Source organism: Dermochelys coriacea, chromosome 7 (assembly GCF_009764565.3).
Source record: "Dermochelys coriacea isolate rDerCor1 chromosome 7, rDerCor1.pri.v4, whole genome shotgun sequence".
In the NCBI taxonomy this organism is placed as follows: Eukaryota; Metazoa; Chordata; order Testudines; family Dermochelyidae; genus Dermochelys; species Dermochelys coriacea.
Genome location: NC_050074.1, coordinates 37,041,272 through 37,057,353, shown reverse-complemented (window position 1 = coordinate 37,057,353; position 16,082 = coordinate 37,041,272). Strand labels below are relative to the sequence as shown.

General features: G+C 41.0%; 1 protein-coding gene across 1 annotated transcript in view; it reads right to left on the bottom strand.

Annotated features, from left to right (window-relative positions):
• ACAD9 (acyl-CoA dehydrogenase family member 9) overlaps window positions 1–16,082 on the bottom strand; it is a 66,813-nt gene that overhangs the window by 27,546 nt on the left and 23,185 nt on the right. Inside the window, exons 4-8 of the mRNA XM_038409464.2 lie at window positions 13,523–13,629; window positions 12,464–12,564; window positions 9,734–9,812; window positions 8,383–8,557; window positions 7,610–7,683 (exon numbers count right to left, since the gene is read on the bottom strand). Of these exons, the coding sequence (XP_038265392.1) occupies window positions 7,610–7,683; window positions 8,383–8,557; window positions 9,734–9,812; window positions 12,464–12,564; window positions 13,523–13,629 (536 nt within the window). The remainder of the gene's footprint in view (window positions 1–7,609; window positions 7,684–8,382; window positions 8,558–9,733; window positions 9,813–12,463; window positions 12,565–13,522; window positions 13,630–16,082) is intronic.

Here is a 16,082-nt window from a genome sequence, read left to right as displayed (position 1 = left end):
GGCAACGGGCTTTGTTGCAAGGATAGGTTCCTGGGTTAGTGGTTCTGTTGTGTGGTGTGTGGTTGCTGGTGAGTATTTGCTTCAGATTGGGGGGCTGTCTGTAAGCAAGGACTGGTCTGTCTCCCAAGATCTGAGAGAGCGATGGCTCGTCCTTCAGGATAGGTTGTAGATCCTTGATGATGCGTTGGAGAGGTTTTAGTTGGGGGCTGAAGGTGATGGCTAGTGGCGTTCTGTTGTTTTCTTTGTTGGGCCTGTCCTGTCGTAGGTGCCTTCTGGGTACTCTTCTGGCTCTGTCAATCTGTTTCTTCACTTCAGCAGGTGGGTATTGTAGTTGTAGGAATGCATGATAGAGATCTTGTAGGTGTTTGTCTCTGTCTGAGGGGTTGGAGCAAATGCGGTTATATCGTAGCGCTTGGCTGTAGACAATGGATCGAGTGGTATGATCTGGATGAAAGCTAGAGGCATGTAGGTAGGAATAGCGGTCAGTAGGTTTCCGATATAGGGTGGTGTTTATGTGACCATCGCTTATTAGCACCGTAGTGTCCAGGAAGTGGATCTCTTGTGTGGACTGGTCCAGGCTGAGGTTGATGGTGGGATAGAAATTGTTGAAATCATGGTGGAATTCCTCAAGAGCTTCTTTTCCATGGGTCCAGATGATGAAGATGTCATCAATGTAGCGCAAGTAGAGTAGGGGCATTAGGGGACGAGAGCTGAGGAAGCGTTGTTCTAAATCAGCCATAAAAATGTTGGCATCCTGTGGGGCCATGCGGGTACCCATCGCAGTGCCGCTGATTTGAAGGTATACATTGTCACCAAATGTGAAATAGTTATGGGTCAGGACAAAGTCACGAAGTTCTGCCACCAGGTTAGCCATGACAGTATCGGGGATACTGTTCCTGACGGCTTGTAGTCCATCTTTGTGTGGAATGTTGGTGTAGAGGGCTTCTACATCCATAGTGGCTAGGATGGTGTTTTTAGGAAGATCACCAATGGACTGTAGTTTCCTCAGGAAATCGGTGGTGTCTCGAAGATAGCTGGAGTGCTGGTAACGAAGGGCCTGAGGAGGGAGTCTACATAGCCAGACAATCCTGTACTAGTACTTGTACTTGTACTAGACAGACTCCAACAGAGATGGGAAGGGGGAGAAGGGTTAGGGAACAGATATATGCAACATGTCGAAGAACAGTTACAGAAAGGTAGGCAATCATTTATCCTGCGAGTGCTTGCACATTTCCATTCCATTGTAGGGGACTCACAAGCAGACAAATATGGTGGTGGGCCCTGAGACTACCTGAACAGTGACTGAAAGACAACCTGCCCCAAATTGGCAAATAGCATAATGAGAAGCAAAAGTGTGGACTAATGACGAAGTCACCGCTTTACAAATGGCTATGATAGGCACTAGCACCAGGAAAGCCCAGAAGTTGCCTGTGCTCTAATAGGGCAAGCCAAAACTCTAGCTGGCAGAGCTATATTAGACAAGTGATAACAAACGAATGCACAGAGATCCAGGATGAAATTCTCTGAGTGGAAATTGGTTGTCCTTAAGTCTTGTCTGCAACCACAACTGTGTGGAGGATCTAAAGGAATTAGTACACTCCAAGCAGAAGGCTAAATCCCTTCTCGCATCCAATGAGTGAAGTCTCTCCTCATCTCTATGTGCAGAAGGTTTCAGGAAGATCAGCAGTATGAAAATCAGAAACTACCTTAATGAGAAATTGAGTGAGGATGAGATGAATTTTATAGAAAACCATATAGGGATGCTCTGACATTAGGGCTTTCAACTTGCCCACCTTTCTGGTTGAGATAGTGGCAACTACAAATTCTACTTTCATAGAGTGGTGGAGCAGAGAGCAAGTTGCAAGGGGTTCAAATGGCAGTCCCATAATTTTGCTAGGACCAAGTTCAGATCCCAAGGAGGGATAGGATCTTGCACATATGGGTACAATGTGATCAAGGCCTTTAGGAATCTGGTAATGATGGGGTTGGAGAAAAGGGATCTACTATCCACCAAGGTATGGAAGGCTGAGATACAGAGCTAGTCAACAAAGCTGATGTTTTAGGTATAGAAGACAGTCTAGTACAAGGTCCAGGGGTGCATGTTTTGGGGATATGTCTTTCTGATGGGACTAAATGGAGAAGCACTTCCATTTAGTCAGGTAAGTGCCTCTAGTTTAGGGTTACAACTATTCCGAAACACTTCCTGGACATCCCTAGAACAGGACTGTCAGGTGGTGGTCTCATAGGTTTGGATGGAACAGGCAGCTATGGTCCTGAGAAATCACATCTGGATCCAGTAGGAGAAACTCAATAGGGTCAAGTACCAGTGCTGTCGAGGCCAAGCTGGTGCTATCAGGATGAGATAGTCATGGTCTTGTTTGACTTTAAACAAGACTCTGGGCAGCAAGGGAACTGGAAGGAAGGCATACAGGAGGGGATCCTTCCAAGGTAGCAGAAAAGCATCTGTCAATCAGCCTGGGTCGAGACCTCCTGAGAACAAAATCAGTGGCATTTTCTGTTGCACTTTGTTGTGAACAGGTCCACTTGGGGAGTCCTCCAGAGCTAGAAGATGGATCTGGAGATGTCCAGGAGTAAAGACTACCTGTGGTGATTGGGGAAGATCCTGCTCAGACAATCTGCAAACGTGTCCTGCTTCCAGGAAAGATAAGCAGCCCTGAGATGTACTGATTGGGTATGCAAAAGTTCCAGAAGTGAATTGCCTCCTGGCACAGCTGGGTTGACTGCACTCCTCCTTATCTTATGCAAAACATAGTCACCAAGTTGCCTGTTAGAATTACCCAAGTTCTTTCCTACTATATGCAGGTGGAAAGATGAGCAGGCTAGTTGCATAGCTCTTAACTCCCTAATGTTTATATGAACCATTGGAACCTGAGGCAACCAGAGACCCTGAGGGGGCTGATAGAAGTGAGGGTTGGTAGCAGGGAGATAAGGGGACCTCCCTCCCCACAGACTTTCAGAGGGTCTAAAAATAATAAAACTGACATTGGCACTCAAACCATCTTGTCCATGACAACAACTTGGGGCATACATTGATGCCAGCAGCTTTCTGAGATGCAGTCTGGTGTGTTGAATCACATAGGCATATGCTGCCATTTGACCCAGCAGGCTGAGGCAGCAGTGGGCTGTGATGAGAGCATGTGCTTTTAGTCATAACATCAAGCCCTGTAGTACTTCGAACCTGGATTTTGGAGTCTAAGGCTGCTCCAACAAACTCTGTTCTCTGTACTGGTTTAAGAATTGATTTGTCTTGATTATCTATAAGCCCCAGTGTGTAAAATGCAGACAGGACAGCGTTTACACTGAACGACATTAGCAGCTGCCACCACCAAAGAACCTGGAAGAAGGTGAGATTACAAATCTCATATCCATTACTGGGGACGAAGTAACCTCCTTTCAGCTCGCTTTACTGTGGGAGGTAAGGAAGATGGTAACTGCCAGAGCATCCTGATTGGCTCCATTATAGCTTCATTAAACTGGCAGAGGCTAGCTGTCAGGGCTGGCAATACCAGAATGTCCATCAACTTGTGGGATCTTTCACACACCTCCTCTGCCTGAATGTCAAGAACAGAGGCCACCCTTCTCAACAGATCTTGATAAGCCCCATGGTCCTCTGGAGGTGGTGAATCGCTTGCTGCTCAACAGCCTCATCTGGCAATGAGGAAGAGGACACCACAGGATTCTGAGGTGGAGTCTGGTCCAATACTTATGGTGGGGAAGCCGCCCGAGTGACTTCTGGCTGGCTGGTACTGTTCTTGGTACAGGTACCAGAAAATGATGTCTGATGCTGATGCCACCTGAGCAGTCTCAATGACAAAGAACCAGACAGTTGCAGGAATGTTCTAGCAGGAGAAGGGGTGCCTCATGGTCAGCCACTGACATGGGCTTGGGACCCAACTTTGATGGGGCTATTACCCCTTAGAAGGAGGAAAAGGCCAGTGCTGTGACTGTTGCATGACCCATGGTCCTCAAGTCTCTGATGGAGTGTATGCCCTCTGTCTTGGATGGCAGAGGGATGCACCTCTGAGTCTGAAGGGGAAGAATATGAAATATCCAAAATGGGGGAGAGGGGAAGAAGAGGCAGAACTAGTTGGGACTGGAGACTGGTAGCCCAAACGAAGGGATGCTGGTGCCAGGGATATCATTGGAGACTTGCCCTTCAACTGCAGCTGCTGTTGTGGCTGCCTGGGAGTTAATGGTACCATGAGTTCCTGACACAGAGAGGTAGGCACCACTGGCATGAGTACCGACTGTAAACCTTCTTGCACCACCAGGGATACCATACTAAGAGGCTAAGCAAGTCCCTTTCAGCTGCATGCACCTCCAGGGTGACTGGGAGCAGCAATGACTGATGGCTCTGCCACAGAGGCATTTCAGGGGATGCCCTCAATGGACCCAGGACAGGCTCCAGAGGCGGAGATCCTTTCTGTGCTGAAGGGTGCTCCAGAGAATCTCTGCCTCTACTAGGCTGTGGCACCAACAACCCCAAGCTAGGTACTGAGACTGAGGAGGGTTTAAGTCTTTTCTTCAGTACCAGCAAATGGGACTGAGGAGCTGCAGACATCTCTGGTGCGCTCTGTGCCCAGGCTGATGTACTTGGGGTGCAAGCTGTGTGTGATGAGTCCGATGGAGGGGGGTGGCGAGTGCTGCTTCCTTGAGCAAACATCTGAGCCTCATTGCTCTCTCTTTTTTTGAGCAGGACTTAAATCTGACAAAATGTGACTTGTCACTGATGTGGGATTCTCCCAAACATTTCAGACAGGCTGTGTGTGGGTCACTGACCAGCACAGGTTCGACACACGTGCGGCAGGACTTAAAACCTGGTGACCGCAGCATCGTTTCAGTACTGGGATAAGATGAAAACTAGTCCCGTCCCACCCCCAAAAAAGACTTAAGATTAAAATCTATCACAAAAACTTGCTAAAACTAACCAACTTAACTATTTTCTAACAATAACAGTATAGACAAGCAAAGGAGCGAGGGATTCTTATGACAAGTCTGAGATTGCACCGACAACCACCACTGGCAGGAAGAGGAACTGAGGCAGGGTCGGAGTGGTTCCACCCTCTTACACCAGCACACAGTGGCATGTGGAGACAGAGGGTGCTCGAGCTGCCCGGATGAGTACTGCTGAGGGATAAAGTTCTGACAACTGTGCACTAGGTGCACATACGCCTACAGTGAAATGGACACATGCAAGCATTCGAAGAACATTTTTTTTTAAGCTAATACTTCAAATTTAGGCTAAATATTGTTTTATGTGAATATTAATTACATTTACCTCTCAGACTTCAGTTCAGAAATCTGACAAGTTGATGTTACTTGACACAAAAAGGGCACTTTGAGAATTTCAAGACTTTTTGCTTCATAAACACAAGAAGAAGGAATATTTTGCTAAACAAGTTCAGGATAAGTCACAAAACTTTAAATAAGGTTTACCAAAACTCATCTGCAATGCTTGAGAATTTTCTGTGACAAACTCACTGCCCATGGCATATATTTAACACAGCAGGTAAGCAATGTAATTACTTATATTAGGTTTTATTTAATATTTCCATGGTAGCCCTTGTGAATTATGCACACAATCCATTATTTTTCGTCTATTCAGTTTGTTACAAATGTTTTCAGTATTTTCCCACTGAAAGGAAGCTAAGGTTTGTATTTTATCAGACATTCCCTAAATATCTTTTTAAATACAGACAATTGTTAGCCTTTGTTCAGGATATCAATCTCATATTCAACCTTCATTTCAAGTGTAATTTAAAAACTATAAACAATTTTTCTATAAGGCTGAAGTTTGTTTTTCAGTCCCTCACAAGTTCTAATTTCTTGATCATCTGTTCCAGCACAATCACAATTTCTTTCAGCATTTCTTCAGCTCCCCTTCAAAACTGTCTCAGTTTCTGGCATCTGAACTCTTAACTCCTTTATAAACTAAGTACAAGAATTCAATTACTTTAGTGGTATCTGTCCTCTTCTGTAAATAAATTACCCTTACTATCTCTTAAGAGTCCTTTCTGTCTCCTTTATTGATTTCGTGCTCCTTATGTACTTAAATGTCTGATTTACTTGAATCTCTTTTACAATCTTCTCATTCTCTACCTGTCCTTATGCTTTCCCCCCTTCCTTCAAAACAACTTAATTTTAGTCTTTGCTGTTCTTCTGTACCTGAAATTACTCTCTGCTTGGCCTCATTTAACCTTATTCATCCTTTGCACTTTGTTAATCCACATGATTTACAGCCACTTGACATATTTTTGGCTAGTTGTTATGAAATGCAGTCTTTGGGTATAGGCTACTTCACATCTTCACTTTCCCATTTCCTTTATTGATTATCCCATGAAATCTTACTTAATATTTCTACCTTTTCCCCAAGAATTTTTCTGTTGACATCTAGAATCGTTATTTCTCCCCACATGGGTTTCATTTAAACACTAAACTACTAATATAACAAGATTACTTTCACTGTAGCTTAAACCTTATAGCTTTCATCACTGATCACATCCCATTTATCAAAATTCATGAACTGATTCTGATTTTAACCTTTTCTTTTCTATAGAAAGGCTTCTTCCTTTAAACACCAAGAAAGGAAGCAGCCTGTATCAGGTTCACATATAAATGCTCAGTTTTATGTTTACATTCAGTTCATGTTTGAGTATTTCAGCAGTTTGCTGCATTTTATTTGGGTAGAGTCCTTTTGTGATGATTAGCTGATGGGTAGCCCCCTTATGCCCTCCGGAATTTCCTACTATCCTCTTTTGCTCTCCCCATTCCCAACCCCCTCCTTTTCTGCCTGCTTTGTTTTCCCTTTCTTATTTCTTTCCCCTCCCTGCATCATCCTAATCTGTGTTTTTTGTGGCATTTCCTCACTCTCCTTCTTCTCTACTCAGCTGACAGCTACATGTTGCTTGGCAGGGAGGTCTCCACTGGCAACTCCAAAGGACTGGATCAATACACTTTTGCAGCAATGTTAAGCATCAGAATAACACAAAACACAATTTTGTGCCTATGGGCTGCTGCCTTGAACTTACATCGCTCTGCATGTGAGCTCTGCTTTTGGCGGGTTGGCTGCAAGAGTAGGGATGGGGACAGGCAAATTTCAAAGAGCCATTTACAGCTTCACTCACAAGTGCACATTCACGTGAGGGGAGACATCCAAGGTTGTTCAGATTTTCTCCAATGCTATTGTTATTTGCTCAGTATCATCCACCCCAGGATGGGTAAAGTGAAAGTTGTTGAAATTTACTAAACTTGTTCTTTTCAAACAAACAGTTTAGTCATCTTGGATGGAAAAATTGAAGCACCATCTAACGAAACTCCAATAGCAGAAGCTTCTCTGTTACATACACTACTGCAGTGCTTAAGAAAGTGAGTGCCTATGAACAGAGAATGTGACATACAAAACTGACTGCATACAAAAGATAAACAGAGTAATTCCATCCTCTAATCTTTTTCACATTTAGTGATCTCAGAGGTTAACAAATATGTTTGTCCTTTTAGACAAAATCTGGCACCAAACAACAAATTCTCTTCCCCAGAGACATCTTTGTGGTCGGTTTAAACATAATTCTTCTTCTTCTTCACAACTCACCTTAAACCCCCCTCCTACTTCTCCAATAACGTTCTCTACAGGCACTTTTGTGTTATCAAAATGTACTTCACAGGCTGAAATAAAAATAGCATTCAATTATTTCAGAAAACTTTTGAGAAATACTGTTAAAAGATACCGCAACATTCAGAATTTAACTTACTCTTTCTGTACTAGAAGCTGGATTTTTCCCAACAGATTTAAATACACTTTGTCAAAAAAGTTAATGGTGAGAAAGCTGGGAGTTGGCATTTTAATTTATGAAAGGTACAAATACTAATATTTCTAACTTGTACAGCACGACTAGGGAAAACTTACAGTCTTGCCTGGAACTGTAAGAAAGACATAAAGAACACACATAACTGAATGACTGATGGCGAAGCATAAGATCTACCAATAAATAGAACAACAAAGAGAAACCAGCTCCCAGTGCTGCTGTATCATAGTAATGCTACTTATTACTGAATCTTCCCAGTGCAGTACACAAAGGAGAATTTCCATGGCAAGATGAGAGTGTCAGGTGTTTGGAAATGGATGACAATTAGCAGATGAGAAAGTAATTACTTAACATGGATCTTTATATTTGTGAAAGTGCACTTTGAATTGTCTCTGCAGAAAACTGAGAAGGTTGTTAAAGAAATAGGAACCAAAATGTCCACAATCAAATTGGAATGTAGTGTATTGTCCAACCAAAATGGGTTTGCTTGTGGATTCTGATAAATACATGAATTTTGAAACACACTTCTATGAAAATATTGAATTTAAATGCTTCTTACTATTAGAACCTCGAATACCCAGTTTATCTTCTGGCTTCCCATTAGTGACTCCACCAAAGGCTCTTTCTACAATGAAGGCACTAATTTTGTCTTTTTTTGCACCATCTTTATCAACGACCTCAGTCCTTGCAAACACAGTGAAAATGTCTGCCAGGCCACCATTGGATATCCAGATCTGGGAGAGGAGGTAGGGAAAAGAAAAAAAGTACATTAGTTGTTCTGGGATAGATACAATGCTTTATTATTTCAGAGCAGAAGCTGTCTCAGCACAGGACTAACTGGCTCATTCCATCAAGTTTTAATCTCTGCCCTTGCAATGTCTTTGTGACTACAGCAAGGTTATACTTCCAAGAAGAGCTGACCAGAGGATGACAATTTTTTTTTTAAATATGTTTTCTCTAATGCTTTTGCCCTAGGAACAAGTATACTTTGTTTTGTGAAGGCCGGTTAGTAATTAGCGTACACTGTAGTACCCCCTGGAGAGAGAACAAATCACAGATATTGACTGGACTGTAGGGGAAATCAGTGAGGTGCAAAAGGAGTGCAAGCTTAAACCCCCGGTCTGGGGTGGGAGAGATCTCCTCCACCCAAGAGATGTGATGGATAGGAAGCCTAAAATGTGAAGTGAATGCCCTCAAGAGGGCTAAGAGGGTGGAGTGTCAAGGGAGAAGTTAACCCTGAAATTGTGACACTAGGTTCAAGGCCCTGCTCCAATTGTTTCAGATTGATCTCGATGAAAACTGTTCTGAATCAGGCAGAACAGGGAGTTGAACCTGAGTCTTCCACATGCCAGGCCAGTGCTCTAACCACCAAAATTTTCATACATCAAAACCAATGTGTCTCACTAAACATTTTGGCTTTGATGTAACAGCATACATAATTTAGCCAAAAAGGTGGCCTGACCAGCTCTACTTCCAAGTCAGTGTTAATTTTTTCCTTTAAAGTATTCAACAAAACATTGGGCAGAGAAGGTAGAGAAAAAAAAGATTTCAGGTTTCCTCCTCACCTGGGTGTGCACAGTGAGGGGCAGACTCTCACCCTCCCGGAATAAAGCAGGACACAGGATGGGGAAATGCAGAGAAGAAAAGCATGTTCACGGAGTGAGCCCTCCTTAGCCTTATTAGCAAAGGTTATTCTCTGAGTAGTAATTTCTTCTGGCCTCAAGAGTGAATGAACTGTCTTTCTGACATTGTTCTTTGCTAGCCTGGGATCCTCAGAAGTCAAAGGAAGCTGCCAAGTTAAGTTCTCATTTGGGAGAACAAGATGACCAGCAATGCTCCATGAGGTAGGAATGCTCCCTATGAAACTCATACCAGAAATTATTTCAGTTCATCATTCTATGGATACATACCTTTGAGCCATTTAGTAAAAAGCTTTTCCCATCTTCACTCATGGTAGCTCTGGACTGGATGGATGCTGCATCACTTCCACTAGAAGCCAAAGAAGTAGTTAAAATTTGCTTAGTTTCCAGAAACACTTAAACAATATAAGGGATACAAATATATGCCCAATTTTTCAAATGCTGATGCCTCAAGTTCAGTTTCTAAATAAAAGTGTAACTTTCTAAATCCAATGGCTGCTGAAGAAATATACTTCAAGCATAGTCCTCTGAAGACAGCTCTCTCTGGAGTCTCACTTATTTTAGACTATGGTGCCACATTGACTAGGAACAACTAGAATATTTTAGAAATGACATCCTTGTAGCTTTGCTACATTTTTGAAGTACTGGAAGGCAGAGAAAAAAAAACAGTCACAACGCATAGCTGGTTTGAAGCACAGAAGCAGCTCCCCACAATTCATGCTATATTGTTGCACATCCTGAAAGAAAGCAATACGCAACAGAAAGGGAAAAATGGAATAATTGGTAGTCCTCACAGAATTAATAGCTATATACATCATATACTGTTGTATGCCGACAGATGTAGCAGGTCAATTATACGGACTTCCAGGGTGAGCAGTGGGGAGAGTCTGAATGCTCCTAGTTCAATCAATTCAGACATCTTCTCAATCACTACCTACTTATATAGTGTTAACTACATGCATGTATTGTTCTTATTTAGATAAGTTTCCTTTCTAGATCTCCAGTTTGGTACTGGCATATTAACTTCTCTAAAAGTGACATTTGCTGTGGTGGGTGAAAAAGGTTTTACAAAAGCCAAATCTCCTTTGATGTTTTTAAAGAGAGTTCCACTCCTAAAAAGGATTCTAAAAGTGGTATTATGAATTTCCATGTACACTCTCTCAGTGATTCCAGACCAAACCTGTTCAGTTTTCAAGACTGATATCTTAACCACAAGCCGTGCAAACTTTACATGGATTATGACAATCATGGTATTTTGCCTCCCTCTCCTGAAAAATGAAAGCTAGGTCTCCACTAGTCTAAACCACATACCCTTTAAATGCTGGGTAGTGCCTGGAACTTTCTGATTTATCTATTTGCCACCAAATAACTTCTGAAATATGCCTTTTCTTTTCACAGATTGCACCTGTGTACTAGAGATTTTAAAAGATTGAGTTAATCAGGCTAAATAAATGTTAGAAACATTTTCAAAACATGATTAGCACCTATTCTCTCCCTCTTTCCCCCTCCCTCAAAGTGTCACTTCAAAAATCATTTGCCTGAATTTCTTTCAAAAATAAATCTCTGCTAATACAGTCCACATCTGCAAAACGGAAAAAGACTTTACAGGGGGGCCAAAGCCTAGCTAATGATTGAAGAAGTCTTAACTAACTATGATGAGGCTACTGCCTCATAACACTCAAGGAAAAGAAATAAAGCACCTATTGCAAGAAGTTCTAGAAAATGCTAGTCCACTCTTGAAGTCCATAGAGGTTACAACTAAAATTAAAAATACAGCACACATTGCTCGAGTGGGCTAAGGCTTTTCTTCCAAACGCTTTAAGAGTCACAGCATAATCAGATATTCCTATATTTGTAGGCAGACACTATACTCCTCTGAATTATAGCCACTTCCAAATCTTACCTACAACCAAGCATCAAGCTGCTGCCACAAAAACGTTAAAATTTTTACACACCTTCAGTGGAAGACAAAGGACTTGTCCACATGAACAATTAGTTCGCAGCAAGCTACAGTTTGAATTTACCCCACACTAGCCTGCCATGGAGTAAGTGTTCATATTGACTCTGCCATTTCAAAGAGGACTAGATCAAAGTGCATTAACAACTGTTAATGTGGGTCAGCAGGGTCCACATGGATAGTTCGTCGGTGGCAGGAAGTGCAGGGTAGATTCAGACCCCAGCTTGCCACACAGACCAGCCCAAAGGTTTCTTAATACTGTTTGTTAACCGAGCCAGGTATTGAAGAAGCTTTCATCATTTTTCTCTAACTATTTCACAGAAGCTCAGAGTAACCAGTTCAGTGCTCATGGTATCACAATGTTCCCTGCACAGCCAATAGAGCCCTTCAAACCATACTCAGTTCCAATGATAAATTAATGTGTCTCATATGGCAAGGTTTGGGCCAAAGAACGTAGTCGAAGTCAAAAAAACATTCAGTAATTTCATGGAAGCCACAGGTGCATCTCCATGGGAGAAGATGAATTATGTAGTTTGAAATAAAATAGCACCTCAGAGTTACGAACTGACCAGTCAATCACACCCCTCATTTGGTACCGGAAGTATGAAATCAGACAGCAGACACAAAAAAAGAGCCAATACTGTACAATACAGCACTGTGTTAAATGTGAACTACTAAAAAAAAATGAAGGGAAAATTTAAAAAAAAGATTTGACACGGTAAGGAAACTATTTCTGTGCTTGTTTCATTTAAATTAAGATAGTGAAAAGCAGCACTTGTCTTTTGCATAGTCAAGTTTCAAAGCTGTATTAAGTCATGTTCAGTTGTAAACTTTTGAAGGAACAACCATAACATTTTGTTCAGAGTTAGACATTTCAGAACAACCTCCACTCCCAAATTTCTACTATATCATTTATTGATAACATCTGCCTTAAAGTCACACACACAAAAAACAGAATAGATTTGAAGTAGGTGCCATTGTAACAAACCAAACAAATGTTTGTCAAATAAAACAAAACATTTTTAGTTATAAAATAATGTTACCTTCCAGGTTCTGTAAGGCAAAAAGCTGCAATATGCTCCCCAGATGCTAATTTAGGTAGATACTTTGCTTTCTGCTCATCAGTGCCAGCAATCAGGATTCCCTAAACAAAGAAATGAATAAGAGACTTACCAACATATCATGATGTGCGAGAAGTAAAGCATCATTCACATGATGTTTAATTCATAATATACAGAAAATTAATTTGTACGTTAAAATCACGATTTTATCTAATTATGTATTTAACAGACTAAAATTGTGTTTGACATATTAATGTCCAATTAATAAATCATCAGATAGCTGATCAACTGCCTACTTGAAATAAGCTGGCATTAGACCACTTCCTTTTGGACATCGTATCTAGTAGCCCTCCATCACAACTGAAATCCTAATTGTTCATCTCAAAGAGACCAATAACTACATGAGCATGGAACCTGAACTACTCCCTTAGTCCTAGAGGTACCCCTCTCCATTAGAGGATGTGGTACTTTTACTGCCATTGCTGTACTATAAATAAAAAGGGTATCAAGCAAAGACCAAGGTATGACCTATTAATTTTCCAAAACGTTTCATATAAAATGAATTTTTTTCTTTAGATCTTTATAGGCAGGGCTTCTTATCAAAGGGAAACCAAGTTACAATCAGATGTTTTTTTACACAAATTAAGAGCTTATTTTGTGTACCAGGCCAGGATGCAGAGTCTCAACAAAACTTTTTGATTGCTCTCTGACAGTGGGAAGGGTTAACTCAATTATCCCAGACTGGCCACAAGAAGAGAACAACAAACAGTACTTTATTCTTTTATAGCACTTTTCATCAGTAGATCTCAAAGGACTTTAGGAGATCAGTGTATGGGAGGAGCACTCTTGAAACAAATGTACAACAGGCCGGTTGCAAAATGCAGCCCTTGATTTACTATGAACAGGTTGTAGATATTATTTATTTGTTATCAAAATAAGTTAAGACACCCTCCCGCCCCCAAATCTACACTTGAATTTAAGTTCATCTCATCTGGCCTCTACAAGCCATGTATAACAAATAAAACAACAACCCAATGTTACCTTAAGCCCTATTGCTTGATGAGCTGCCAAAGTAACCGCAACAGACCCATCTAGAGAAATGATTTCTCCTAAACGAGCATACATTGTATTTGAAAGACCAAGTCCACCTGGAGGGAAAAATGTTTTTCTTTTGTCAATCCATATACATTTCACTGCTTTAAGAGCTGTCGCTACAGAAATACTTTGAAGTATAGAAAAACAAAAACAACATAAATAAGTAGTGTCTTTAAAGCTCAAAGAATACTGAGGAAGCCTTTAATGCTATATTACGTGTAACTGAAGCATATAGTTTGCCACAAAGTGAACACCACACTGTATTTATAGCAATTTAGGAGGAACACATTTTAGAAGAAACAAATGAACTTTTAAAAATTGCTTATGGTTGTTTTTTTCCCCCAGCTGTGGAAGCATAGATATTTTGGTTCTACCCAGAGACATTGACACTATATGTTACATTACACACACACCCCCCCCCCCCCAGAACGGACATGATTCAGTCCACTGAATGTTAGGAAAAAGTCCAGTGAATACTCAGCATTTCCCTTTTTATATCAAAGGGGTGTTATGGCTGAAATTCAACTTATACTTGAAGGATCATTCACGTAATACTACATATCTAGTTTGGTTTAGAGTCCTTCACTCAGTTTTTAAGAAAGCCAGCTACTGTTCACATATGATTGTTTTGCTCAGCAGCTGCAGAACCAGCCAGGAGAAGGAGTATAGTTTAACAACCTTAGTCTCAGAAGAGTGCTGATGTTATTGTACCTGGTACAGAAGACAAGTACATGAAGAGTAAAAGCAAAGCCCTGTTGGCTTGCACTTTACAAGAGAAGAGATTAAGAAGAGGACAAAACTGATAGAAAAGTGTTTTGAGTTCAGTGTTCTAAATGGGTATTACATAAGGGTAAGAGTTAAAAATCTTAAGACTGTCTAACATTAAAATTAAATATGTTGAGAAACTAATTTACCACAGGTATGAACTTTGTTTCCATTTTGTGATCTCGAGCTGTAAATACATACATTGTTTATTTAAAAGGAGCTAAGAAGAGTTAGGCAAGGTAAAAATTATGCATAATTGTATCTCATGTTAAAGATCTTTCCTTTGTTTTTCCAGCATTTGCATATACATAATTTTGATACCTTGGGCTATAGAAAAGTACTAGTTTTATGTAACCAAATGCAAACCCAGATAATTATTATTAAAACACAAATAGTTTTTTCATAAGATAAAGGAGAATGGGAACAATATTCAGATAAACCTCTGAATCTATTCACTTTTTTCCTTGTGTACCCAATAAGTACAAGCACAAGCTCAACTTAAAAACTATGAACAGTCTCTGACTCCTACCCCTTTCATTCACTCATTGCTTATGCCTCCCTCCCCATTCAATACATACTCCATATTAATTACAATTTCCACTCTCCCCACCCACATACCCATTCCCTTTTTCTAAGGGTTGCAGGAATGAGGGAAGCCAGCTAGCCTGCCTGTGGACCGCCCAAGGTAGGTGGGATAGAACAGGGGTTCTCAACTGTTTTTTCCCCTGAGGGGCCCCCCCATGCTATAAAAAAAACTCCATGGCTTGCCTGTGCCATAACAACTAGCTTTCTGCATATAAAAGCTAGGACCAGCATTAGGGGGTAGCAAGCTAAGTTGCTCAGGCTTCGATTTCACTCCCAGGTGGAAGGGTTCAAGGCCCTGGGCTTCAGCCCCATAGGGTGGGATTTCAGCTTTCTGCCCTGGGCCCCAGAGATTCTAACACTGGCCCTGCTTGGTGGACTCCCTGAAACATGCATTCAGCCCCCCCAGGGGGCCCCACCCCCCTGGTTGAGAACCAATGAGAGAGTTTTCCCTTGTGCAGTGCCTAGCCAAACAGTTCCAAGTTATAGAATTTACATGTGATTATTTATGTATTTATTTGTCCCTTTGAAAACCAATATATTTCAGGAGTACGGGAGAATGAAGTTCCTCTTTTTTAAATTGTCCCTCTCTACACCTGTCCCCCCTTTTTCTTTTAAAGACAAGTAGAAGCTTCCTTATACAGAAGTCTGTTAGAAATATAAAGATTACATCAAAGTCAAAAGCTCACACCAGAAAATGCTAAAATTATGTTCCTATGTGCAACCTTAATTACGCCCCTTTTCAAGTTACAATATAGTCCAATTACATGAACATGTCATAGCAAATACAATATATATTTTACAAGTTTACAGTAATGACTTACAATACTACTTCCCTGGGTTATGTTGGTCTGATATAACAGTTCTTTGGATGACAAGCCCTGGTAAATCATGCTTAGAGACATATTGCATGTTAAACAAATAGAAATCTGTTGCCCTCCACAAGCCATGTAATTTGACATTGACATTAGCTTTGCAGTTAAATGCATTTAATGAAATCAGTACTGTTGGTTGACAAGAGACTATCATATGTGGCTATGGAAGAGGTATTAGAAGACATAATTTAGAGAAATCACATAAATCAAAGTTAGAGGCCTCTAGGGCCACAAAATTAGTGTAAGAATTAAGTGTTAGAAATATTACAAGATGCCACATATTC